Genomic DNA, 26,690 nt, shown 5'->3' with positions numbered 1-26,690 from the left:
GTTGGTGTGACAGCTACAAAAAAGCATGGGAACTGGAGGGATCTGCCAAACGTGGATACTTAGAGGCTATAGACTATATTTCCACACAAAGACACATTCATGTATGTATGAGGCTGTAATGAGATGAGAGAAAAATGCATTCAGACACTTGCTGAGAGTGAGGAACACTTCTCATAACTGTCTCACCATCACAGACAGGCGAGACACTTTTTTGATTCCTAAGATGGAATTGTGTTTTGATTACCCACTCTTTCCACAGTTGATAAAGATCCAATGACTTGCCCAAGGACACTTTGGCATGGTGGATGCTTTCCAGATGAATTACTGTCTCTGTAATTTGAAAAAGGCCACGTTCCTCTCTAAAGGAGACATAATATTATATAGGTGCTGATTGTGGATGTGGAAACCTATCTGTAGTTAGTGGCTGCAGTGTTTGGGGATGCAGAATGCCCTAACCTGCCCACACAGTGACAACCTCCTCTGCACATCATTGAAAGGTTGCCTCCTGGCCATTGAGATGGGCACATCTCATGGGAGCAATTGAAGACCTGTGTAGGAGGACATAAAAGAGAGAGAGCGCTCTGGGCAAAACCCCAAACCTGGACACAGCTGGCTGTTCTCAAACACGGACAATGTAGCCTTTGTTTTGGGAAAAACTGCACATCCGTTCCTGTGCATCATTCACCTTTGGAGCTACAGATCACTTCGGACAGATGCCTGTGCAGGTTCCATCATGAATACCCATAAAACCGTAATAATATAAGAATAATAGCAAGTGACTAATCCAATACAAGCTCGCCACCGATCACAAAACGGCATTGTCAATTTCACAAAGTGCAATACCATGTAATGTTAGGGAGGTCATGCTCATGCTTGTTCCTTAATCCAATTTTGGAGGCAGAACAGGCGTCAATATATCCGCTAGGTGGCGACCTTGGTCTGATGCGGCTCACCTTGGACAGCGCTGCGCTTGACTGGAGCCAGACTACATGCAGGATCAGCACAGTGTGACTGCTGAGGAGCACAGAGGACAAAAACTGACGCATTGAATTTTATGTGTATAAATATATAGTTGAGGAGCAGTTTTGTGTGTTTCATTTAAAGTTAAGTGTGCCGCGACTGAAGCAGACATCACTTCCTAAACTCAGTGGTCAGTATGAAATATAGGCACCGCGTGCGTGCACACACACACACTTTTTCACTATTGACTAACAAGACATTTCCACCCGCAGTTTATTTTTGTAATGTCAATCGGTGACTCAGACTCACAGTGAGTTTTACATCGCCTTTGTACCTGCGAAGCAAATGTCGTGGAGAAATGCCACCTCACATAATCACCATCTCGTCGTCTCTGACCAAAGCGTCCACTGGTGAACGAGTGAGTTGTTAGGGGTGTGCATGGGGGTAGTTAATGATTATTTGCCCCCCTCCTCCTTTTTTCTCTCCCCCTGTTCACTGTGTTTCCTATATGGATTGACGGGCTCCGCGTCAGAGCGCACAGACTAGACCCGCCTCCTGGCTGTGGTGCGCTCGGTGCGTCTCTCTCCCCCTGTCCGCTTCAAACCCATATTCCACTGGGAAAGAGAGAGAGAGGGAGAGAGAGGGAGCGAGAGAGAGAGAGAGAACAGGACCTGGGAGAAGAGCAACGAAAGAAAAAGAGGAGAGAAAAACGGAACAACGACACAAATGGCACTCATGGCAGGGATTTTGTTCACGGCCACCTTTCTTGTTTTTGGGATATCTACATTTGTTTCGCCGGCACGGATATACCCCCCAAATGAAGGTAAGGTTATTGGGAGAAAATAACTGCCGCGGACTTCATCTGACTTCATCTCCGCTCCGTGTGTGCGCGTTTGCGCTGCGGAGCCTCTTACTTCGTGGCCCCTAGATGCCAGTGCGTGGAGCCGCGATGAGTTTAATGATGGAAAACACCGACGGTCACTTTTACGCATCGACTTTTGCGGGGTTTTATGTGAACGAAACTGGAACGAGAAGTGGCTGTCCAAATCCGCATCGGTTGTTTTGGTCTCGGCTTGGGGCTTGGATCGTGCCAGCTGCCGAGAGGCTGGGGGGGGGGACAGGAATACTTGTAGCCCCGTGCTGCGTGCTGTTGTTTGAGAGAGAAGGTCAAGCCGATCTCTCTGTTCAAGAATCAGTTTAATGTTGCGTAGCATCAACCTTAACGGACCTGTAGAACAGAAACGAGGGGAATTTGCGAGTAAGGGGGAGACTCGCAAATTCGGCGCACGTCCGACTGACTGAGCAGCTCTTTATTTATCAATCTCAGAGTTGTTCACAGTGATCGCTCGTGCTGTCACGTCGTATGTAGCTGGAAAATGATTATGAGAATGAAAAGAAAATCAGTTCTTAAAGTTCAGCTGTGATGTACACGTCGAATCGAAGAATTCACACCGAATTAAAGAATAGTTTCTTGCGGTTATTAAATGATCTCGGTATCAGCTTTAGCAGGTATACGTTTGCTGAAAAGCGACCAAACATTCGCGTGCAAGGTATTTTAAGTCAGCACGGTGTGTCCTGCACAAAACACTATCTCGGAAGCTTTCAGGTCTAGAGGTGCCTGCTCGGGGTCCCAGGGCGCAGTGTATCCAGTTTCAAAATATTCGGCCCGATATACAGATAACAGCTTGATTTCTACTACAAACACAGTTAAATGAAACACTTTGTTTAAAACAATCCCATCTGATTTCTGAAGTCTGTCCTCTGCAGACCTGCGTTCTCTGTTTCTGTCCTGCTCGGCAGAGCCAAGCTGTCCACAATGATGCATCACGGGCTCAGTTTATTTCAAAACGACACAAATGATTTTAATTTAAAACGGAGCAGCCTGTATTGTACCTAATAAACTAATGTGGAATTACATAAGGGACGTATTTATTATTTACACCGAGTAATTGATTAAGCATTTTACACAAACCGAATTCAAAATACACCAAAAATAAATATAGGTATAGTCTTTGTTATTTAATTTAATCGAAAAATATGTTTTAATGAATGTGTCGCAGTTGTAATGTTTTGCTTCAAATGTGAAAGGCAGCCTATCCGTCTGTCATGAGCATTTTAAATGCGTTTTGTTCTTCAGCGACCAAGTTTATGCACACGGCTCCCTGACTGATTCCGATCACATCGAACATAGTTAAAGCTGCTGCTGAGGAAACAGAAAAATCATTATTTTAAAGACACCAGGGAAACGTATTTGCCATCTGTAGAAAATCTATTTCTTAACGAAAATCAATCGAAACGAAGCCCGTAAAGCCACAGCAGGGAATCACGCACAACAAAACATTTACAAGTTTATCATTTGTAAGACTCATTTGGCCCTCCGTTTTTATTTTGTCTCTGTACTGCTATTCATCATGAGGATATTTTTTTCTATTTGATAAATCTCTTAAACAACTGTTTCTATTCATGAAGGCTTATAAAAAACAGCAACCCATTTCTCTTCCTCAGTGTGTGAGACCTAAGTGGATTATACATGCCAATGTTGATTGTTGTATGGTCGGACTGAGACTGCATGCTCACCTCTCCCATTCTTGTTTTCCAGTCACTTTATTGGACTCCAGAGCTGTACAGGGGGAGCTGGGATGGGTCGCCAACCCGACAGAAGGAGGGGTAAGTACCGCAAAGAAGTGTCCCCTTGTTAGGACGCATGATCCCCTATTGAGCAAAAAATGGAGAGATAATATCCATTATTGGCAGGAGCTGTAGAGTGGAGTGCCAAATAGATACACAGCCTTCTTTGATAAGAGTTTGTCCTGGTGAGCCCTTTATGGGAATATCTTTGTCTATGATTTATTGTGCAGCTGCCTGGGCTGCAGGGATATTAGGCTCAGGGTGAGATCAAGGCATAATTTCCAGTATCTAGAAAATGGATGAAGTAGAATTTGCTATTTTGTTGTGTACAGAGACCCAGTGGAACACCCTCCAGGGCCCCATGGGGTCCCCCAGAATTTGCTTTGAGAACCACTGCATCTATAGGCAATCCTCTCACCCCCTGCTCCCCTTTCTGCTCGCTCCCCTTCTCTCTAACCACTCTGTAATGGTCAGATGCAGGGGCCGATACTGCAGCGGGCGTCAGGTTTCCTGAATAGACGGTGGATTGAATCGGTCTTTGTGGAGAAACTTTATATCCCTTTCCACCATTGAGACGAGGAGAGAGGGGGAGAGAGGCAGAGGGGGAGAGAGGGGAACTTGGCAGCTGAGAGAGGGTCCTCTGGAATGGATGAATAAGGGGGAAAGTGCAGTGGGGTTCAGCTCTTGCTGCAGGACGACTGGGCTAGATTGTAAAGCAACGGGGAATAGGGTCGACCAAATGCGCGATCTCTCAGTCTAATTGGGATATCTACAGTGGCTGTGATTAGGGAAAGAACAGGGGCTGCAATTGGGCCCACAGTAGCCATGACGTTAGCTTGTTAAGGAAAGGCAAGATAAATGCCGTGATTTTAACCAAGTCTAAATTTCATCATATAGAAATGGCCCACAATGGATTTGAATCTCATATTTCTGGAAGTCAGTGTTGACCTAAATTAATTGTTCATAATAAACAACAGTCAGCCAGCAGTCACCCTTTCATTTGTTCTACTCACAAAAATGTGATGAGCACAAGCAATCCTTTTAATGTTTTAGAAAGATTAATACAAATTAGCAACAATAATGTCAACTAATGAATATGAACCCATGGGAAAGGAATTTCCCCTCGTGCAAATGTTGCAGGCTCTGCTGGCAAGATTTTCTCAATGAACTTGGCTGGTGCTGAGCTCAGGTTATCCCCTTGGCCATTTTATCACAAACATTTGATTGACAGGGTCCTGGCAGCCCCGTCAAGCCCACATTCACCCTCTCATTGCAACCAATTGGCCTTATTCTCCCCCTTCCCTGCTATCAGGGAAAGGTGCGGCCTTATCTCAGCATGGCTTGATTTCCACAACAAAAGGGGGGCCAAAAGAAGAGAGCACAGCGGAATGGAACAGCAGGGAATGATAGACGTCTTTGCAAATCATACAGCCGCAGCTATGTTTAGCATTATCCCACCCTCCTCCGGGGAAATAAGGCTTTAAACCAGATTGTTTATGATAAGGCGTCAAATCAAATCTGGCAGCGTAACCCATATCTTCCACTGCCCCATTATAATTTTTTTGTACAGTTTCCTAAATGGTTGAAGCTACGGCAGCCAAAGGCCTGTCTGCTCTTGTTTACAGCCCTGCTCAGTCAAAGACTCTATTTAAAACACACAGTGAAAAACTAAAGGGAACACACCGCTTTGAGCCTCTCAAGACATGCTTGTATTTGCTCAACAGTGCTCTGTTGAGAGGGGAACTTTATCATAAGTAAAACAAACATTCCCCCCTTGGCAAAAATAAGCCAGGCCGTGCTGGATAACGTAATCCATGTGCCCCACGTCAGCGTCTCACTCTTTCTTTCTCCTATGAGTTCATACTAACAACAGCGGTTAATGTTTGTGCTGTCTCCCAGTCCCCATCATGTGCATAAGATGTAAAGCAGGCGCACATTAGATCATTAGTATTGATTCAGAGACCTTTAGTTTTTGCATTCGCATAATCCCTGTTTTCAGTCTTTCCTTTTTATCTTCTCCTGATATCCTGAGCCATCCAGGTCTCTCAGTGTGTGTGTGTGTGTGTGTGTGTGTGTGTGTGAAGAGGATTTTGTATACCCCTCCCCAAGTAATTGAACTGTAGGCATTAGTGAGGCATAGAACTAATTACAAATTTCCTTTCTCACAGTTGAAGAGAAGCCATGAATATTAATATCTTTAGGATTCTATATTAGGACCTAACAAGTCTATTAGGTGCCATTCATAAAATATGCATTAAGTTTAGCCATCAATTAATTGCTCTGCTGAAACTCAAATATTGACTAATCTTTCTTGCATGCTCTTTTGCACAGTATCTCTCATTGTGTGCATAGACTGGCTCTCAGTCATGTATGATACTTACGTAGGCCATTTTAATTAGGAAAATATTTAGTTCTCATGTTTTTTTCTGATGTTCTTAACCTTTAACAATACGGCCATAACACTTTAATAGCATTTTCCTACTGTTTCGATAATCTAATTTAACTTTAACTGTGGTTTCAAAGGTTCAAGAATATCCTTGTAACATTTTTAATGTTGTGGCCTTTTCCCAGTGGGAGGAAGTGAGTATTATGGATGAGAAGAACATTCCCATTCGGACGTACCAGGTGTGTAACGTCATGGAGCCAAACCAGAACAACTGGCTCCGCACTGACTGGATCCCCCGCGGCGGTGCCCAGCGTGTCTACATTGAGATCAAGTTCACCCTCCGAGACTGCAACAGCCTCCCGGGGGTCATGGGAACCTGCAAGGAAACATTCAACCTTTACTACTATGAGTCCAACAATGACAAAGAGCGCTACATCCGTGAGAACCAGTTTGGCAAGATTGACACCATTGCCGCTGATGAGAGCTTCACTCAGGTGGACATCGGCGATCGCATCATGAAGCTGAACACCGAGGTGCGAGATGTGGGTGCCTTGACCCGGAAGGGCTTCTACTTGGCCTTCCAGGATGTTGGAGCGTGCATTGCGCTGGTGTCTGTCAGGGTCTTCTACAAGAAATGTCCTTTAGCAGTGCGTAACTTGGCGCAGTTTCCTGATACCATCACTGGAGCTGATACCTCCTCGCTTGTGGAAGTTCGTGGCTCATGCGTGGATAATTCAGAGGAGAAGGAGGTTCCCAAGATGTACTGTGGGGCTGACGGAGAGTGGTTGGTGCCCATTGGGAACTGCCTGTGTAACCCTGGATATGAGGAGCGCAATGCAGAATGCCAAGGTAAAGAAGTGATATTTGTCGTCTGTTTTTTGAGCTGGTTTTGCCTCATCCGTTATTTATAGAGCACTCACACTTTTCTGATACTGCCTCTCTGTACGGCATCCTACCTCTTTGTTTCTCCCCCCTCTCTTTGCTTTTTCTCTTTGTCTTTATACGTATTTCATTCTCTTTGTCCTTCCCTCTCCTCCCTCTCTCGATTCACCGACCTCATACTCTGTTGGATATTTTTTTCCTCCTGCCACTCTCTACAGTCTTCTTTCCAATGTCTGGTTGGGTGATAGAAGCAATGATGATTGTAAATGGAGTAATTAGTGGCCCCAGTGGGAGGTGTTGTGCAATGGGGTGCATCCCAGGAGAATTGGTGACACCGGGAGGGGAGGGTAGAGCTCCGACTGGTTTGCACTACTGCTGTGTCTTTCACCCCCACCTGCTCTTTCGCTTATTCCCAATGGAGCCTGAAGCTGGGAAAAAGAGATAGACAGCTTTAGAGGAAGGCAAGGAGAGAGGAAGAGTTTATAATTCCAAGCAGGTATGAGAGGAGAGAAAATACACAGCTGTGAGATGGAGTTGAAATAGTGCTATTTGGTAGGGGGGAATAGCCCTTCGTGAACAATTATTCTAGTCTCAGCTCACTGTGATCCTATACCAGGCTGTTTGATGAGGTTTTAAGGTCAGTGCCGAGTGCCTCCTTCCAGATTTTTTAAATCAGGAGCATGATAGAGGCCTCAGCATGTTGGTGAATTCAAAGCATAGCCTACAAAACCTCCACAAAACCAGCCAATAGATCTGTCCGAATTTCTGCTTTTTGAGGTTTCAAGCTTTGGCTCTTATGATGAGTGGCATTTTCGATAGACTCCCCTAATCTGCCTTGCTTCTTTCATTGCATGCAGTAGATTGTTCTTTATGGTATGCAGAGCTGTATTGTGGATAGCACTCAGTGGTATTCAGAGGCTATTTTGTGGATCACATACAACATTTTGCCAAGCCAAGGCACAGTTGTCAGCTGGCCAGAAGAGCGAATGCTAATTCTGCCACGATGGTTTATTGGTGTACAACCCCCACCCACCACCTTCACCACAAAAAGCAGCGGGCCACAGCAGTGAGGGGTCAGAGGCTGGGCACGGGTGATTAACAGGGGGATGGACCAATACACCTCTCCTAATTTATAAGGGAGCCTTTATCTTGGAGGACTAATTGCAGGACAAACAGGTCTTGTGATTTAAGGGTACTACTGGCTGCTTGGGGGTGGGGTAGGCAAAGTGGTACAAGTGGTCACAGATGGGTTTTTGTGTGCATTTGTGTATATTTTTCCCAAAAAGTATCATTTGAGCTTTAAGAATTCTCTTGGAATGTCGCCCATCTTCCCTGTCGCTGGGCTCAGATGGCTGCGGCCAGGTTTCTGTCCCCAGGGTTGGCTTCAAAGAAGCGGAGAGAAATGGTGGGTTGAGTGAAAGAGACCAGAAGGTAGTTAGTTACAGACTTTAGGTAAATCTCCCCCGGACTGGCTTTATATCATGCAATTTACTATAATAATCTCTCATTTCAACCCTGATCTCAGGCTGTATATCGTAATGTAAATTTGCCTGCAACATTGAAGTAGACTCCTTATCTCTCCTCTTTAATTCTAGTTAAGATAAATAGCTGTTACTCTCCAAAGAAGGCAATAAAGGATTTGGAACCTTGAGCTGGCAGTATTGCTTTTCAAGCCAATATATCCATTTAGTTCACGCCACTGCATCTGCTTTGCTTTAAGTTTATACTGTCAATACATCTACTCCATTCATTTCAAGCACCAATTATATTGTTTAACATTTCACTTCCAGTTGCACACTGGGAAAAATGCATTGGATTTGACTCTGCATGGATGCCCAAGGCATTGGTGTGGGTCAGCTCGAGTGACTTGAGGGTTAAAAGGTGCTGGCCACTGTCAGTCTTCAAGTGCACTGATGAGCTGGTTAATATTCCTCAGTGTGACACGCTCTGTGGGAAAGGGGCACCACTCCTATGTGACCATGTTGACCAAGGAAGTCAAATAGGAGCTGGTTTTGGGCAGGAGAGTTGTAGGGTTAGGTGTGTGTTAATATTTTATAAATATAAAAAATGAGTTGCATGAGAGTGCATCAGCCTGTGCTCGCTCTATAAGGGCAGAGTCTGGTTTAGAACATTTCTTTTAAAAGGTTTTCTATGGTGCACATAAGCCTAATTGTGTGTGTGAGAGAGTGTGCGTTTGCATACTTGTGTGTCTGTGCTTGTCTTGTGTACGTGTGGGGTTACAAGGGCACCTTGGCCCCTGGTTCCCAGCCCAGGATGAATGGGCTCTCCTCCATCATTGTTTGGGGCAGCAGCGGAGCCGACTGAGGCTGGTGATGTTTGGGGGGAAAAAAGAGGTAGAGTGGGGGGCTGCTGGGGCACGTAGGAGTTGTATTCTCCACCCCTGGCAGAGGTCAAGGGTCATCCCCTTCTGCATCCATCTTACTGCTGCGTCTGACAGGGTCGTGGATCCAGGATTGATTAAGACGTCAGGGTTTTGACAGCTGTGGCGGGGGTGTGTGTGAGCGCGCCTGTGCTTGAGGTGGGCCAAGGGTGGCTAGGGTTTACATTCTGGGCCAAAACGAGAGCAGCAACCAGGGCACTGAGGGCCAAGGGGCCCCCTGATCTAAGGAGAGGGGACTCTGTCTGTTTGCATTTGGGATCCCTTTCCCTGTTAACCACCTCCCCCCACAAGTACGGTGAGGAAGGGCGAGGGTCAGGGTGTCCCCCTCGCTCCTCATCTGGTGAGGGGGTCCCTACTGTTGGAGGGGTGTTGATGAGGCGGTGGGAGGGAGAGATTAGTGAGAACTACGCATGCCATTATGGGGAAATGATAATTACCTTAACTGTTTTTTTTTGCCGAGTAAGACAAACTTTTGAACGACATTGTGCTCTGGCAGCAGTTTTGCCTCTGCAGAGCAGTGGTGTGTGTTTTCAGGAAAATCAGCACATTTCAAGTTGTGTCTCCGTGTGTGTGTTTGTTGGTTGTTGAGGATATGACTGGGTTGAGGCGTGAAGGTGACAGACGCTTTTGACACTGCAGAATGGTTGAGCTGTGAACCAGCCACACACACACACACACACGCACACACACACACACAGATGAATATATTTTTACGTATTTTTTAGAATGTAAATGATTATCCCATAGACTTTTGCACATTTTACCTTTCTCCTTTGTTCTGCTTCTGCGTATCAGAAATAACAGTTCACTTTTAACTTCCTTCAACTTTAACCTTCATTTCCATCACTTTGTGTATTCCCCTTAAACGCTGTTTATTTGTGTGTGTGGATAATGGCTTAGGACTCGATTGTGATGCCGGTGTGCGATCAGAGCATATTCTCACCTGAGACCTCCCCCCTCAACCATCTCTATTCCCAGCAGTCTTTGCTAAGCTGGAAACTCTTATTGGTATTAGATTAAAAGGTTTTAGGGATGAGGTTTCTCTCCTGTGCGCCCCTCATTGTGTGTGTGTGTGTATCCAGGTCTGCCATTCTCTCTCTCTCTCCCTCTCCCTCTGTTGACAGTGTTAAATATGCGCTTGGGAGCATCATTCTAAATTCACCACATAATTCTATTTAGCCCACTGGTCCCCAATGGCTTTAAATACACAGACTCAGCCCCCCCCCTCTTTCTGGTTCCTCTCTTTTGCACACGCAAATTAAGTATTTGAATCTTCTTCTTGGTCGACTCGGTTGCTTGATTATTTTTTCTGACCATATCTTCTGTCTCTTCAAATTTCCTGTTGCTTTAATGGCTCCTCATGACCTTTCTTCTTTTTACCTATGTATCTTTTTCCTTTCATCCTCCTCAATTTTTGCTGTTGAGTTTCTGTTAGCAATTTTCATCCATTCACACTCTTCTTCTTTTATCCTCCTTTCTTTTTTTCCCCTCCCTCTCTCTGCTCCGGCCATCGAGGTGGTTAGTGTTCATCAGCCTGTCTCTGGTGGCAGCAACAGGAAGTGGGCTGAATAATGAGATTACCTCCACTGTTCTGAGGGAGGCAGCTAGAAGCAGCGCACGGAACATCATCACCCGTCATTGTTCCCACAAACACACATAAAAATGCATGCGCGCACACAGAAACATGCACAAGTGTGAGTGTCTGCTGAAACCTGAATAATAAAAATCTAGACACATGCAGAGAAGGATGTCTTAGGTGACAGGAACCAATATGTGCAAGTATACTCGCACATGTACAGCCACACGTGCATGCATACACAAACTAACACAAAAGTCCAGGCACACGCATGTAAAAAGGGACATGTTAAGTAATAGACTCTAGAGCAAGTCCATAAATATGTACAGCAGATACACCCACACACAAGGTTTAGTATGTGTTGGCACACACACACACACACACACTCAGAGCAGAGCAGAGTGCAGGAGAATAGAGATGAATGTACTCATCACTCTCCCTGCCACCAGAGAGGCTCATTTTGTGCTGCTGAATAGAGACGAGGAATCTATTACCAACGGAGAGCAGGAAAGAACAACAGATACAGAAAAAAAGGACAAAACGTCTCATGAGCAATCCTCTGCTGCCCTCCCCCCTCCTGCTGAAATAATTGCTTAAAGCATTTTTTTTATACTGTTCTTGTTAAGCTCCTCAAATGATGAAAAAAAAAGTCCTCTCAACACTTCCCCTCAGTGGATGGAGGCAGGAGGAGGGGGGAGGGTGCTGGTGGTAATTCAGCCGTCATTAGCTGAGGTGCTGAAATGTTTTTCCTGCTCGGGCTGCTGTCCTGCCTCAGTGTTTGTTCCCTTTGCAGTTCTCAACACTCATCACCTCTCTTTCTTTCTCCTTGCGGTGCCCTGTTCAGGGCAGGAAGCCACTGGTGATCGAGCATGACCCAGGCTGATGGCCATAGTGCTCCCACAGCGCCAGCTACACCACACTGAGCATGAATACACTGCCACGAATATCTATCTTTATGTCATTTTTCTCCCATTGGGTTTTAAAAACTCATTTTTTCCTATGAAATCAAATCAAGTTACTTTTTACTGAGGCGAGGTGCTTTATTTTGGATTTTTTCAAGGAACTGACAATGGTTTTAAAGAAAGTGCCAGAAGCATGTCAAACTTCATTTGAAATAAGTAGAATTATTGCAGCCTCAAAACATTTGTGGAAAATAAGGTTTCCATATAAGACAAAATAATATGTTAAGCTGCTATGGTTTTATAATTGGCTTACTAAAATGCTACCATTCTCTGTGTTCATTCATAGCATGGGGCCCCAGTAAAAATGTTCTCCTTTGTATTATATTGTCATTAGTTGAAACGAGATTGTTTAATATTAACTAGCAACAGGTGTAATTTAAATGGCTGAAACTGAGTGATTTATGTTTTGATTTATCACAGACTGAATTGTCTGAATAAAAAGCTGGCTCTAGTTTTTTAAGTGATTATAAAAATAAAGGAGGTTTTGATCTTGAAGTATTTTCAGATTGGAAAAATGACAAAATGAAGCAAAGATCAACAGTGTAAGTACGCTCAGTAAATTTGTACCGTTGATGGACACTGTTGTTCCACAGTGCAACACTCAATGGAAATGAAGGAACTACAGAGCTGGGGAAAAATGTGGAACATGGTGTATCAACTCCAGGAACATCTTGGAGAAAAAAAGTAAAGATTAAATCAGAAAAAAATTTTTGTTCTGTTTTCTGCAGTTGCAGTTGCAGATTTGCAGACTCCGTTGGTGCTTGTCTTGTAAAAACAGATTCAGTAAATCCATCAATTTTATATACTGTTGCCCTCCTACAAAAACCATGTTTCTCCAAAGTATCAACTTTAAATGAGTTGAGATATTTAGCGTCCACAAAGAAACATTTGGTTCTTAAGTTAATCTTAAAAATTCAGGATAAAACAAAAAACTAGAGATGCAGGTTTTCATTGGACAACAACGATACACCACTCGCTAAATAGTATATTATGTAGATTAGAACAAAATTTATATTTATTGCCTGCTATTAGTAGGTAACAAGAGGTAAGGGCAGTTTATATGATGTGATAAGATAGATGTTCTTACAGTGCAGCTAATATGGTTGTCAGCTGGCATCAGCAATATCTACTGTATGCTGTGGAAGTGTTAAGAGGAGGTTTAAAAGGATGATCACATTTCTATTTCTCCTCTCCTCTCCTCTCCTCTCCCTCTTCTTTTTGAAAGGCATCCTCTCTTTGAAGCCTGCGATGGGAAGAGGGAGCGATTAAAGCAGTCAGCAAGCAAATTAGCATGTCAAAAGGCCCTGAATCAATACCCCAGCTCTCTACCAACACAACCCTGCAGTCCTTTCACCCCCCTCTCCCCTCATCCCTGTCGTTCCCCCATTCCTCCGGCTGTTTCCCTTCTTCTCCCTCCATTTTCTCCTGCACCCCTGCACACTCTCCCTCTTGCTCTCTTGCCCCTCTCTTTCTCTTGCACTCACTTTAAATTTTTCTTCCACCTCTTCCCTCAAAACCCTGTTCTCTTGCTCAGCTGACAGACGGAGAGAGAGGAGGCACGGTTTGTAAAGAGAGATGGACGGATGTATAGGCAGAGAAAGACGGATAGGGAAAGAGAAGTGGACAGCGATCAAGTGGGCATGGGTGGACTGTTTCAGCGAGAGGGAGAGGTTATGAAAGAGAAAGAGGGCCTCTGCCACCTTCTTTGTGCTGAAAGAGAGGGAGAAGAGACCTCTCTTGCCAAGACGAGCGGAGGAGATGGAGATGAGGAGGCAGGGAGGGAGGTGGAGAGAGAAAAAGAGACAAAAAACATGGGGGGAAGTGAAGTGGAAAGAGATTTAGTTCCAGTCTGGCAACCATGCTTTTTCTACACTTCATCCACCGGTTCACCATTGCGCGGAAATCCCTTTGATCTGGGGCAATGTGTTACTGATCGCAGGGACTGAGTGTGTGTGTGTGTGTGTGTGTGTGTGTCTACGTGTGGACAGACAGAGAGGATGTGTGCATCTGAACCATTATCTGTCCTATATTTATTCTGTGCATCTGTCGCAGCAGGCGTATCACATGTTGTATCATAAACTTCTATTAACGTTCCAATCGCGTTGCGCGATCTCAGCCCGGAGACAAAGCATCCTAGCAGCTCTCCAGATGGACGGCCAACTCTCCCTCACTATCTGACAATAGGAGGCTGATTGCAAACACCTTGAAAATGTTTTATCTCTCCTTCTCTCTTTCTCCTGCTGATTTCTATCTTAAGCTCCCTCCATCCTGCCAGTAGTAGGTGGTCTTTTCTTCTCTTTTGTCGTCATCTGTTTTCTCCGGGGATGCAGAGTTCAGTGGCCAAATCAAAGGCTGCTCCGTTGCAATCAGTTAGGGGTTATGACAAAAAGCCTTGCAATAAAGGCCTGCTCTGTAATCTGATTGGCCCTGAGACTGGACGCAGTGTCCATTTTAATGAGCTAAGATCCCCTTTTTCTAATCACAGTGGTGGAGGAAATGGCACACTGGTTCATTCTCCCTGGAAAGAAAACACACACACCCACACACAATTAGAATATCTGAATTGTATGCAAGAAGAAAGAGGAATACATGCAGATTGTTGCAAGGACACAGTTTGTGGACATCTGTCAGCTCAAAGTTATTAGGGCACCCAGGGTTCCGGAAGTAAAGTATAGATGAGTTTGGGGCATTTTCAAGGCTTTCCAACTCACCAGGCTCATTCATCACCACAAAAGACAAACAAGGTCATTAGAAAATAGCCAGTTAGCTCATAAAGAGTTGAAACCATTCAATCACAGAGCAAAAAGTTTATAAGTTTATGATTCATAGAAACCTGAAAATATATTCAACAAAACAACGTCTGAGGCTTATGGGTATAGCATTTAGACCTATCCACCGTGCTGAAAAAAATAGGGCCATAGCATAAATCTATCAAGATGCTTCTATTACATCATTATATTATGTTTGTCTGTTTACATTACTATGTTACTCCAGGGCTTCACTGCCCCCAGCCAAGAAATGGTCTGGCACATAAACCCATATAAAACCCTGTTTTCAGTCTTTATGCTAAGCAGCTGCTAGTTGTAAGCTTGTATTAAGTATACATATGTGAGAATGATATTGATCTTCTCAGCAAGAAAGTATCAAAATATTATTTTAAAAGTGAACTCTGAAATGGGTTTGCACATTGGGAATCACTTGACACCTCTCCTCATGCAGAACTTTGAGATCAGGTGGCTGACTCCGTGCTGTGACTACATGTATATGCGCACCAACATGCAAACTACATGTGTATCAAACACACTGTGGGGTTGCCTGTGAGGTGTAACCTCTCTGCAGGACAGCTGAAATGTAATTTGGCAATGTGGAGGTCTCACAGCACCAGGGAATCTGAAGCTACAGATCTCCAGCCAAAGGCAGAGGTGTGTCCATGCTAAGGCACGTCTTTGGGATTAGAAACCTTGATCCTTCCTGATCCGCAGCGAGCTGTCAAATACTGCTGGAGGAGGAGGAAGGAGGGAAAAAAAAACAGTCTCTTGAAGGCTTGCAGCATGGAGAGGAGGAATGTGAATGAAGAGGAGAGAGAAAACATAGAAAGACAGATAGGACAGAGCTGGAGAGAAAAAGAAGTGATTGAAATGAAATAGAGGCGAGGATGTGTGTGACAGAGGGAGTGTGTGCAGAGTAAAGGAGAGAGAAAGATGAATTGACTCCTGTCTGGTGGCCCTGACAAACGGCTGGAGATGTGAAAGGTGAAGTGGGGGGTTATGGGTACAGACGGTGATCGCTCTTTGAACAAGCCTAGTGTAGTTGTGTCACGACCTCCGGCAGCTGCGGTTGATATTGCCGTCAATATCAGTACCTGTGTGTATTATGGAGCAGGTTCACCTCACTTTGAACTGGTTCATTAAAAAATGTTCTATTGAAGAATTAGTCCCTTTGAAAAACTGCTGATACCACATTCTGTAGATTAGCCAGATTAATGGGTAACCTACAGAAGATACCTGTTAAGCAATTTGAATGGCAAAAGAACCACATGTTGCTGCAATTTAGGTCCTTTGTGTTTGGTGTGTGAAGATACAATATTGGAAGTGATAAGCAAGAGAACAAAGGAAGCCATGAACACATTTTTGGCAGCTCTGCAGGGCAGCATCATTGACAAAGTTGCCAAGTGTGGAGCATCAACCTAAGTGGCGAAAGAAACCATAAAGATAAGGAGAGATAACAGAAAAGGCAGGAAAAGAGCAGCACACATACTTCGAATGAAAGAAGCTGAGGCCAAGAAATACAAAACATAATTCAGAAACTCAACTCTGGCCCTCTTCCAGTGGTGCCCACACACTTGCTTCAAAGCTTGCTGTGCATTTGAATCTCAGGGCCCTTTTGTTTGCCTCTTCCCATCATCACTGTGCCTGCGTGTCTGTCCTCACATCAAAGCTAAAGGCTAAAATGTTACACATTAGCAGAGTAACCCTGTCTAAGCAGCAGCCATTAACCCCAGGGTCCTGTTACATGCCCCCCGCTCCCCCTGCAAGGCCAGGTTCAACTAGCCCGGGGTTAGGGAGGGCAACGCATACACCCTGCAACAAAGTCTGTGGAAGCACGTACATGCTACTAATTTAGGAATGTGCACACACACACCATGCATCATGCAGAGCCATAGCATGCAAAAAGGAGCTGACACAGTTTTCAGTCAGAAGAGGCAATGCTTCCACGAAAACAGTGACCTCGATCCTGTTTCAAGAAAGAGAAAGAGTAGGGGAAAGTGGTCTGGAGCGAGTGAGGCCTGAGTGACACCGGGAGAGGTCAAAGGTTAAAGCAGTGACAGCCACAGTGGAGACCAGCAGACCGTCGTTGGGCTGACATGAGCTGTTGAAGAGCTAGTGACCCAGGAAAGTTTTTATGCACCCTGCCAGAGTGCGCGCACACACACACATACACACACATACTCACACAGCGCATATGACTACATTTAGGCACACACAATGCAGAGACACAATAGTGTTCACGCCATTCTCAGGGACACACACCCTCATGCACACACACATGCACAATAGAAGGTGTTTTGAGGCCCCAGACAGGCTGTCGTCTGGGAGCTACAAGTAGATAACCTAAACAAACAACCTAAAAATACCTTCCTTTTCACCCGTAAGTCGAACCTTTCCAACCCCTCCTCATAACCCACCAAGCCGCTTCTTAGAAACCGACGAGGTTGATGTTAAACTTGCCCCTGAGACCACAGGCAACTAGGTAATTAAAGATTTGTATGTGTGTTTCTGCACACTTAAGTGTTGACAGATGAGTTTAAGCACTGATTCAACAGACCGTATGTCACATGTATTCAATCATCTGAGTCACTCCAGGGTTGTAGTAGAGCCACCTAGACACACTCTTCAGGTTGATGTTAATATTTTTGTGATGAATTTATCATTATGGCATCATATGTAATCATATCCAAGTGGCCACATGATAGATATTCATATTTAGATGTTTGGGTTGTTTGGGTTGTTTGTCCTCCACAACTGCATGGGCTTGGTTTCCCATTTTGTTTCCAAATTTATCTGGATACGAGGCTACATGATATGGAGGTAAAGGTTAATTGTGGCTTTAAGGTGCATGTGATATGGCTCTGTGGTAATGACATCAGACTCTAACCATTTTTCCAGTACAATTGTAGCCACCTGAGGTAACACACCTGTGGAAAGCTGATCAGCATGGATGGAAATATTGAAACTGATAATCAGTTGAAAACACCCAGTGTCTTGAACTAGTCATACTGTAATTAACTAAGCCAGCATGAGAATATAAATACATAAAGTTGTTTTTTAAGTAAAAATGACAAATATTTTCCACTTACAGCCTCTCAAATGTAAGAATCTGCAATTTTTCTTCATCCTTATCTTTGATAGTAAATTGAATATTTTTAGATTTGGTGTTTACAAGCAACCTTGGGCTGTAGAAAATTGTGATGGGAAATTTTCCACTATTTTCTGACATTTTATAAACTAAATGAAAATAATAGATGAACCAAAACATTATTAGAAAAACTAATCAATAATTAAAATGAAGTTAGTTGCAGGCCAAATAGTAATTAACACTGGGTGATATTAACGTGGAACTAATGTGAGAATGTACTTTATTTTTCATTTTATTGAGCTGTGACACTCACAGAAACTCAAAACATCAAACTACATAAAATGCAGCTAAAAAAACCTGGAAAGCACAGCATTTAAGATCAGGAAGAACAGAACAGTATATTTTTGATATTGCAAAAAATCCACACAACGTATGTTGGGCAAGAATGATTAAAAGTGCAATTAACAAGTAAACAAAATGTGTATTGTAAATGTTGCATTGTGGTGGATCGCAGTGATTTGTTATGCATTTGTAGTGCTACAGCACGACACGTGGTTTGTACTTGTTTACAGAATTGCATGAGGCCCCAATGAGACTGCCTCCCTATCGCTTCCCCTTCCTCTTCACCTATTCTTAGTGTGTGTTTGTGTGTGCTCTCCTCACACATCCTCCCTTTTCCTGTCCCATTCTCCTTGACTCACTCCGGGTAGAATGGTTTAGTTCTCCCAATTGTTTAGTGGTGTGTGCCCATGTGAGTGTCCCCTCGCACAACAACATTAGCATACTCACCCCACCTCTTTGCCTCTTTTTTTTTTTCATAATTGAATTGAAATGTGGCTCTTTTCATTGTAAACAATGTCAGAAAAGTGTGCTAGATACACTGCCTGCTAACACTCACATATGCACACACACACACATGTCCAACATAAGACTCCAGCACTTAAAGACTTTGGGGAAATTGGACCAAGACAATACCTTGACTGACTTTGTTTACCTCCCATCGTCCCTGCTGTGCTTCTTACACAAAGCCTGTTTGGTGGATGTGTGTGTGTCTTTTTGTGTGTATTTGCATGCATGCATGATATTGCGACATGCATCTGTGTAGTCCAGAAGGCCTTTGAAGGGCTTTGTGTGAATACCTGAGAGTGTGCAGGTGTGCACAAGTTTGTAAGCCTCTGTTTGTGTATGTATCTCTGTCTTGTTTGCCTTGAATTATAGTCCATTACCCACCTGCTGTGTGAATCTTAGGTCACAAAAGGTCCTTAGTGGATTGGCACTGTGGCTGGCTTTGGGTGGTGCCACCCTTGCGGCTCTGGCATGGGTGCAAAAGGGGAATCTGAGTGGACCCCACCCAACGTAACCAAGTCAAACAGTGTTTCACAAAACAAAGATGGATCTGTTTTCAGTCCATCTCTCTGCTCCTCTCTGCCCATTTTGAAGCCCCAAGTATGTCCCCTCTCTATGCAGTTTACCCTTAGCACTCACTCTCTCTTCAACTTTCTTTTTTTGTCTTTTTCTTTTCCTTACAGTCACTTTCAGTACCCCGTGTCCCATTTTTTAAGGAGTGGTCTTTGTCCATTCTGAAGTGGCTGGGTGGAATACTTTAGATTTTTGCGATATAACCATTGTACCAATATTCCTTCTTAAGGCCAGGCTAGAGGAATTAGGGAGGAAGTTGAGGCCTACGTGTCAATAAGAACGCAGAGACCTTGGTTTGCAGGAAGTCTTCAGAACAATATTTCACTTTTTTCAGTTATGCAATCCAAACAGTAACAATATAGGTGGCACCACAGTGAATTCTTAACAAAAATGGCTCTATATTGGAGCAGGAAATGACCTGTACATTAATGGCCTGTACAGTAATAATGCTGAAAAAGTTTCAGATTTTATACACTCTCACACCGTATGTGGATTCCACAAGAAATCAGTTATGAACATGTAAGGTAGTACACATTTGCATATTTTAGGTTACAGTCTGATGTTGAATTTGGATCAAAATGGCAACAAGAGTCATGAAGGAACAGCTGGTTGTATTTGATGGATTCAAAATGTCACTGAATATTTTAAAAAATAGCTTTTACTGGTCTATTTATGTTTTGTTGTAATTTTTACAACATGTTTTGCTCATCTGGTTTTTGGCTGCTACTGGTACAGACATTTTAATTAGGGCAGCTTCCTGGGTGGCTCTTGTGTGATGGATTGGTGCTGCCGAATATACAGTTATAAATCATTCAGCATTTGACAGACAAACTGCTGGCAGCTCTTGCATTCCCTGTTACTGGCCACTGTTAGGAAAGCTGCAGTGATTGTCAGCAAGGTTAGCTTGTGTGTCACTAACATTGTTAGCCTTGCTGGCTTTTGTTCTTAGCCCTCATTAACAGTGGTAACGATGTCAACCCGGATTTCACAACCCGACTTTTTTGGTTTTACATTTTAAAGGATGGCACCACCAGTACAGGACCTTTTCCCCCACCAGGTCAAGGTCACGATGTGTCGAGTGTATGTCATCAATCATGGTGATCAGTTTCGGTGGCCGTGTGTCCCTCATCCATCATGCTGATGGGTTTCGCTGGCCGTGTGGCTGTGTGTCGCCGTCAGGGCCGGAGGTAATTAATAACCCCCAGTGACGGAATTAATGAGTTAACCTGCTCCACTCTCCTGCTGTTCCAGTGACAGATGTTAACGGTCAGCAGCTAGTTATCCCTGCTAATATGCCAGTGGCTCAGGTGTATTGCCGTATATGGTCTTTTAATATCTGTATGCTTGTCTGGGAATACACAGTATATATATCCAAGAATTTGAGTTTGAATTTTGAAAAAAATTCAGCTTGGGACTGCAGCCAGAGGGTAAACAAAGCACTGTTGGAATAGCAATCCTCTGTAGCAGAAGTCTTACCTGAGCAACGAGCTGCTTTCCACAGGGAGAAAAAGAGAAAAGAGAGATAGAAGAGACACAAAGGCAGAAGGATATGCCAGAAAGGCAGGTTGAATAGAGATCGCTGGCTCCTCAAGGTGCAGGAGAGGGGGAGACTCTCCTTGCCCTCAGGTCCTGAAAGCCGATCGCTTCGTTTTTTGAAAGAGCGGCTTTGTGAGGACGCCTCTAACTGCTCCTCTGAAGAGTGCTCACTGTCTGTTATGACTAAAAAAGAGTGACCGAGTTTTCATCACCCAAAGAAGATAAAGTGCAGTCTTGAAAGGAGAGAAAATGCTTTGGTTTGAACTTAATTCTCTTTTTTTGATTACAAGAGAGGCGATTGTTCTGCCTGGGCAGGCCTAGTTATTGTGTGCCGTGTGCTGGGTGTTATATTCCTGGGGTTTTTGGATGGCTATTGTAGCGCAAGTTTGCTCTCATGCTTTCAGTCCCTAGTGTATTGGATACTTTGTTGTGTAGGCTGCAGAATAGCTTGCCTATCAGGCTTTCCATGCGGGTCACTCAAGGTGGGCTGCAGTGGGTGGGTGTGTGGGTAGATGTGGTTTTATTTGGCGGCAGTGTGGGGAGCATCCATGGCTGTTCAAAGCCTGGTGTGTAGGTTGTTACCACTCAGAGGAAAACTTAGCTGGGTTTTAGTTGGCTCGCGTGTGGGTAGCTATCATTGTATCATTAGCTTTTGTGCACTCTTATTTTTTGCAGAAGCTGTGTCGATGGTTTTGTCTTGAACAGAAGTTCCCGATTTCCCCTCCCCTCACGCGGTGCAACCAATTCAGCTGGCAAAATCCCCACCACACGGACAAAACTACTCATTAACTCCCACCACCCTCTCCCTCCACCCTTGTTGCCCCCTTTCCTCCAAACGTGCTTTAGCTTAGAGACAACCGGGATGTGGATGGGGCGGGGGTAAGACTGACAAAAGGGGAGACGGACTAAAGCCAAAGAGGAGGATTGAATGAGTGAAAGAGCTGCCGGGGGAGAAAAGGGGGAAGAATGCGATGTCCCAGTCTATGAGGGATTCCATTTTTTGCCTTTCCAGAATAGAACAGTAAGTCACCAGTCTCTTTGTCTGCCTTTGATCTCTCAGCTCAGGGATTTGGCACCTGACAAACCTCTCTCTGTCTGAAAGGAGGCCTGCCGAGAGAAAGCCTAGCAGAGTGGGAGACAGAGATAGAGGGTGAGACGGAGTAAAAATAATATAGGGGAGCTGGAGAGCATCAGGGCAAAAACGGAGATAGTTTAAAAAAGACGGTGTGGAAAAATAGGGTTAGACGTTTGAGAGCTGTATGAGAGGATATGATGAGAGTTTCTCAGCTCAGATCCCATAAAAACTAAATACATGTGTGTTCATGTGTGTCTGTATTCGCGTCTGTGTGTGGGTTTGCCACGGCTGGCCCGGACAGTGATAAATCCAGCAAGTCTTAAGGGAGATTCCTCTCTGAAGCCACGGTCTCTTGGACCACCCACTACTGCGGTCTCTTCCCTCACACACACACACACTCCTGCTGCTAATAGGAAGCAAATTCCCCAGCTTTACTTGGATATCGACCCCTCTTTTCCCTCGACTGTTCCTTTCTGCAGGGCAGTTGCTGCTATAAACAAGCCCTCATATGTTGACATCACATTTTCAAACACAATTTCTGAAATCCAGAGTTTCAAACCACAGCTCAAGATGCCAGGGCCTGTCTATGGCAAACAGGGATTTAAAGTTGTGCAAAGAATTCTGGGACAGCCGGTGGGGACTGTGGGGTCAGCCTGGGACAGCTTAATAATTGACGGGCGAAAAACTCATCAACCGTGCACAGTTTGAGGTAGCCTGCTCTTAGACTGTGTCTCTTTAAAGAGGCTCAGGCCCAAAGGCTGTGAAGCATGGGACTCAATTAACTCTCCCTCCAGCTTTTAGCAAGGGGGCATCATCTCAAACAGCTGGTTGACCCCGCTCTCAACTCGGGACACTTTCCTGGTCAGCGCACATGTACAAACCCTCACAGTAACTTTGTGTTTTGTCACCTGAAGCGGTCACAACCTCTTAAACAATACCCACAAATCCCAGTGTCCTTCTGTCTCTAGTGATGAGACTAGGTGTTGAAAGATTGCTTTAAAGATAGAGAGATAACACAAAGCGCCTCCCAACTAATCTCTCCTTTTTTTTTTGCAACTGTGAAGAAAAGAAACGGAGGATTCACGCACCCCTGCAGGCTACAATCAAAGAGGCCCTTAGCTTAGCGTTAGCGAGTGAAGCGGCAGGGATTTAGCCCTGATTGACTGAGTGGGAACAGGCAAAGAATGGCTCAGCAGGTAGCAGCTAGCCCCGGCTCGGTTAACGCCACGTTACGCTAATCCAGCTGCTGCAGAGGAGATGGCTGCGGGGCAAAGAGCCTGACTTTATTATGCCTCCAAGAGAGGGATTTCCCGGTATTTTAGGGGGTTTGTGGATTTCCTCTGCTGTTTGTATGTGTGAGCATGTCACATGGTTGGTGGAATGTGTGTTTTTGTTGGAGGACGGACTTCCTCCTCACTGCGGTGTATGTGGATAGGCACTGATTTGATTTCTAGTGTGGTGAACACATGTGGGAGTTTGTTTATGAGACTGTTCTTTTGTACGTAGGATCCCCTGATGTATTTATGACTGTGGAATTGAAATCCATGCCTTTCAAATGCACTTTTAGATCTGGGTTGTGTATGTGCTTGTGAGGACAGACAGCCTTTATATGTGTGTGTGTGTGTAAGGGGGGATCGCTTTACCCCTACAGACTATATCTGTGTAATTACATGATTTATATTTGGTAAGAATTTAGCCATCTGTCTCCAATGGGTCTTTTTACATCATGGGAAGACAGACAGACACACACATACACTGTAACACATACCTCCCACTCTACCAAAACCCAAATCACCGACCCTCCGGCCTCAATGCCATTCGCAGCCTTCTGCCAAGCACACGGCAGCTTCACTGACTGACAGGTTATTTGGTCCAATCGGTGTCGCGACTGTCTGCGCCGCACCTCTCAGAGAATTGTTCTTTTGTCCTCCTCTTCTGGTTCAGCGCTCAGGGGGTGAAATATAACCCCGTTAGGCTTCCCTGGCCATTATAGAAATGGATAGATGAGGGAGAAACTCCTTGAAAGACGAGCCCTCCAATCAAACTGTCAGTCAAAAGAAAGGCGAGCACTGTCGCCAAAAGTAGGAAAAGTATCACTTAGGTTACCATTTCAGGCTGAGGTGTGTGTGTGTATGTTTAGATGTATGTGTGTGTGTGTGTGTGTGTGTGTGTGTGTGTGGCACGGCAGAGTGAAAACAGTCTTGTGAGAGTGACAGAGCTCCTGGTGTGCCAAGTGTGGTGGCATTTGTTTGTTAAATGGTCTGAAATGCCAATGGCTCTGGTTTCATTGTGGCTCCAAGTCTTGCCAATAGAGCATAGCTTGAATTTGTGAGAAAGACAAGCGGTAGTTATTTGATCTGCTGTTTTTGTCAGAGGAAATAGCGCCCTTTACTCTTGCTCTGTTGTTTTTGATAATAGGACGCAGGTTCGTGAGAAAGGAGAAAGGGGAGAAAGCACTGAAGATGGAAAATGAAGACAAAGGGAGGAAAGATTGGAGAGAGGAGAAGAACATGCCTCTGGGCAACATTGTTTTCTTGTTGCTAATTGGGGGGAAATGGGCAAGATGAAAGTGTTCTTTTCTTCTCTCTCATTGGAAAACAACTATTTGAAGTCAAGTGCAATGCTATGGCACACCCTCTTATTACCAAAACCTTAGACTGCTACTTTTATCAACCTCATTTGTGATACTTATTCTGAATGTAGCTTCCAAACTGATTTCCAGGAATTTTTTTATCAGAGAAGATGATGTCGGTCTGTCAGTTATATCTCAATTAACTAATGGCTGTATCTCAACAACCTATTGGATGGATTGTCATGCATGTCATGTTTTACACAGAGGATGATTCCTAATGAGTCATCTAATTTGACTTGACTTGACTTGACCTGTATTTTCATCTAGTGCTGTCAACAGGCCTGGATGTTGAGGTTTCACACACATATGTATATATATATATATATATATCCACTTTGTACAGACATTGACTGCTCCTACACAGTGTAGTGGCATTTGTGATGCCCTGACTTTTCATCACTGACATTCCCCTCACTTTTACCTGTTAGCAAATGTTAGTGGGCCAAACTAAGATGGTAAAACTGTTAACACTGCACATGCTGAACATCAGCATTATCAGTGTCAACATGTTAGCATGCTGACATTAGCATTTAGCCAAAAGCACAACTGTGCCTAAATGCCTGCAAAACTGCTAAAATGGCTACAGACTCAGTCTTATCTCTAGAACTTTCCTCTGTACTATAAAAATGCTTAACCTGATTGATGTGTGTATGAGCTTAAAACAATTCTCAGCTGATGTTGTATGTGGACGTCACATCTAATCAGACCTACCCTCCTCTGTGTCTTTGTTCTCTTTCAGCCTGTAAGATTGGTTACTACCGCGCTCTGGCCACTGACGGCTCCTGTTCCAAGTGTCCGCTCCATAGTTACTCCGTCAGGGAGGGATCCACCTCCTGTGTCTGCGATAAGGGATACTTCCGCTCGGAAACAGATCCAGCATCCATGCCCTGTACCCGTAAGTACACCCACATGTTGCACAGGAATACCTGACCTACAGCTGTTTTAGCAGTAGCCTTGATGGGCTATGCTTCACAGTGAATTGTAAACAGCTTACTTTATCTTTCTAAGCATGCTCCTATGTACTGTATTTGTAACTCAATACTAAAGGAACCCTCACACACAGACACACACACAGACACACACACACACACACACACACATAGTGATTGCCTTCACCTAAACATGGTCACATATTCTTTCTCTCTCTCTCTCATGCAGTTTCAACCTGAATTATTCTCTCTCTCACACACAGACAGTCTTTCTGCACACACATAAAGCAGGCGGCTGCTGGTTTAATAGGTGTCTTCTGATTCCAGGTGGTACTTAGTGATCAGTCATGGTGACAGAGAACTAATAAGGGTATTAAACCGCTGCATCCCAGATTCAGTCTTCCACAGAGAGACTGCAAAAGAGCAGGGGAGGGTGAGAACAATGGAGAAAGACAAATAGAGAGAAATGTTAGCGGAGATGCTGGGAGGTGAGGAAAAAGGCGGAAAAACAAGGGCAGATGGAAAACTGGAGGTGTATGCAGAGAATGAATAAGATGTTGATAGAGAAAGGGGGTTAAGGTGCCAAGGAGAACGAAAATGGAAATAATTACAGGAATGCATCGAGCTGGAGGAAGATGTTCGGTGTTATATTTCTCAGAGTGTCTTCACTTTCCTCTATCCGGCTGTGTGAGTCAACCCCCGCTGAATCTGGTTCTTTCAATCCTCCCACCTGACTCACCACCACTGTGATAATAAATATTGTTAACAATCTTGCTGCATAATCATACTTCCTTTTTTAGGCCTCATTCCTGCTCTGAGTCATGGAACTGGGAGTTTGTAGTGGTAGAAACATACACAAACAGAGAACAAAAAGAAAAACCCACATTACAGACTAAGTCCCAAATTTCCCAGGAAAATAACAGCATCCAAACTTTCATATGACAGACGCTTGTATATGAGTGAGTATGTGTCACGAAGCACAAAACATCTGTTAAGCTGCTTAGCTCATAGTTGGCTCGCCATTTGGCCCAAATGATCTGTCAAGTTCCTGTGGATTCATCACTCAGCAAAACAGTTTATTGAATCAGACGAGCAGCCGACTCTACACTTAACTGTCTAAGCAGCAACACAGCTCAGTGGATGTTAATTATTCCCCTGTTGTACTGTATCTATGCAAGATAATAAACAATGCTCTATTGTGGAATCTTTTCATGATCAAGAGTATGAGTCAGTGATATACTTGTGGTAATCTGCGAAACCCTTGAATGAATCCTGGCTACGTTCTGCTGCTAAGTACTGGGCTATTTTTACCTCTCCAAGTGCCACTAAACCAAAGAGCTTAGACTTTATTTCCAGCAATTACAAAAGCTTATATGAATCTGCTGTAAGTCATTAGACTTGTGTGCAAAATGAATATTTTATGTATGTCCCTGGAACATGATGGAACC

At 44.2% G+C, this 26,690-nt stretch overlaps 1 protein-coding gene across 2 annotated transcripts in view; it reads left to right on the top strand.

Moving 5' to 3' along the window:
* The first annotated feature begins 1,501 nt into the window (after positions 1-1,501).
* epha4l (eph receptor A4, like) overlaps positions 1,502-26,690 on the top strand; it is a 56,013-nt gene continuing 30,824 nt past the window's right edge. The window contains exons 1-4 of one of the 2 annotated variants that reach the window (XM_018684101.2): positions 1,502-1,783; positions 3,560-3,627; positions 6,160-6,823; positions 25,053-25,208. In XM_018684101.2, the coding sequence (XP_018539617.1) occupies positions 1,687-1,783; positions 3,560-3,627; positions 6,160-6,823; positions 25,053-25,208 (985 nt within the window). In that variant the 5' untranslated portion in view covers positions 1,502-1,686. The remainder of the gene's footprint in view (positions 1,784-3,559; positions 3,628-6,159; positions 6,824-25,052; positions 25,209-26,690) is intronic. The other variant, XM_018684100.2, reaches the window with a different exon arrangement.

Source organism: Lates calcarifer, linkage group LG21 (genome assembly GCF_001640805.2).
Source record: "Lates calcarifer isolate ASB-BC8 linkage group LG21, TLL_Latcal_v3, whole genome shotgun sequence".
NCBI lineage: Eukaryota > Metazoa > Chordata > Actinopteri > Centropomidae > Lates > Lates calcarifer.
Note: the sequence above shows the minus strand (reverse complement) of the source record. Positions and strands in the feature narration are given on the sequence as shown.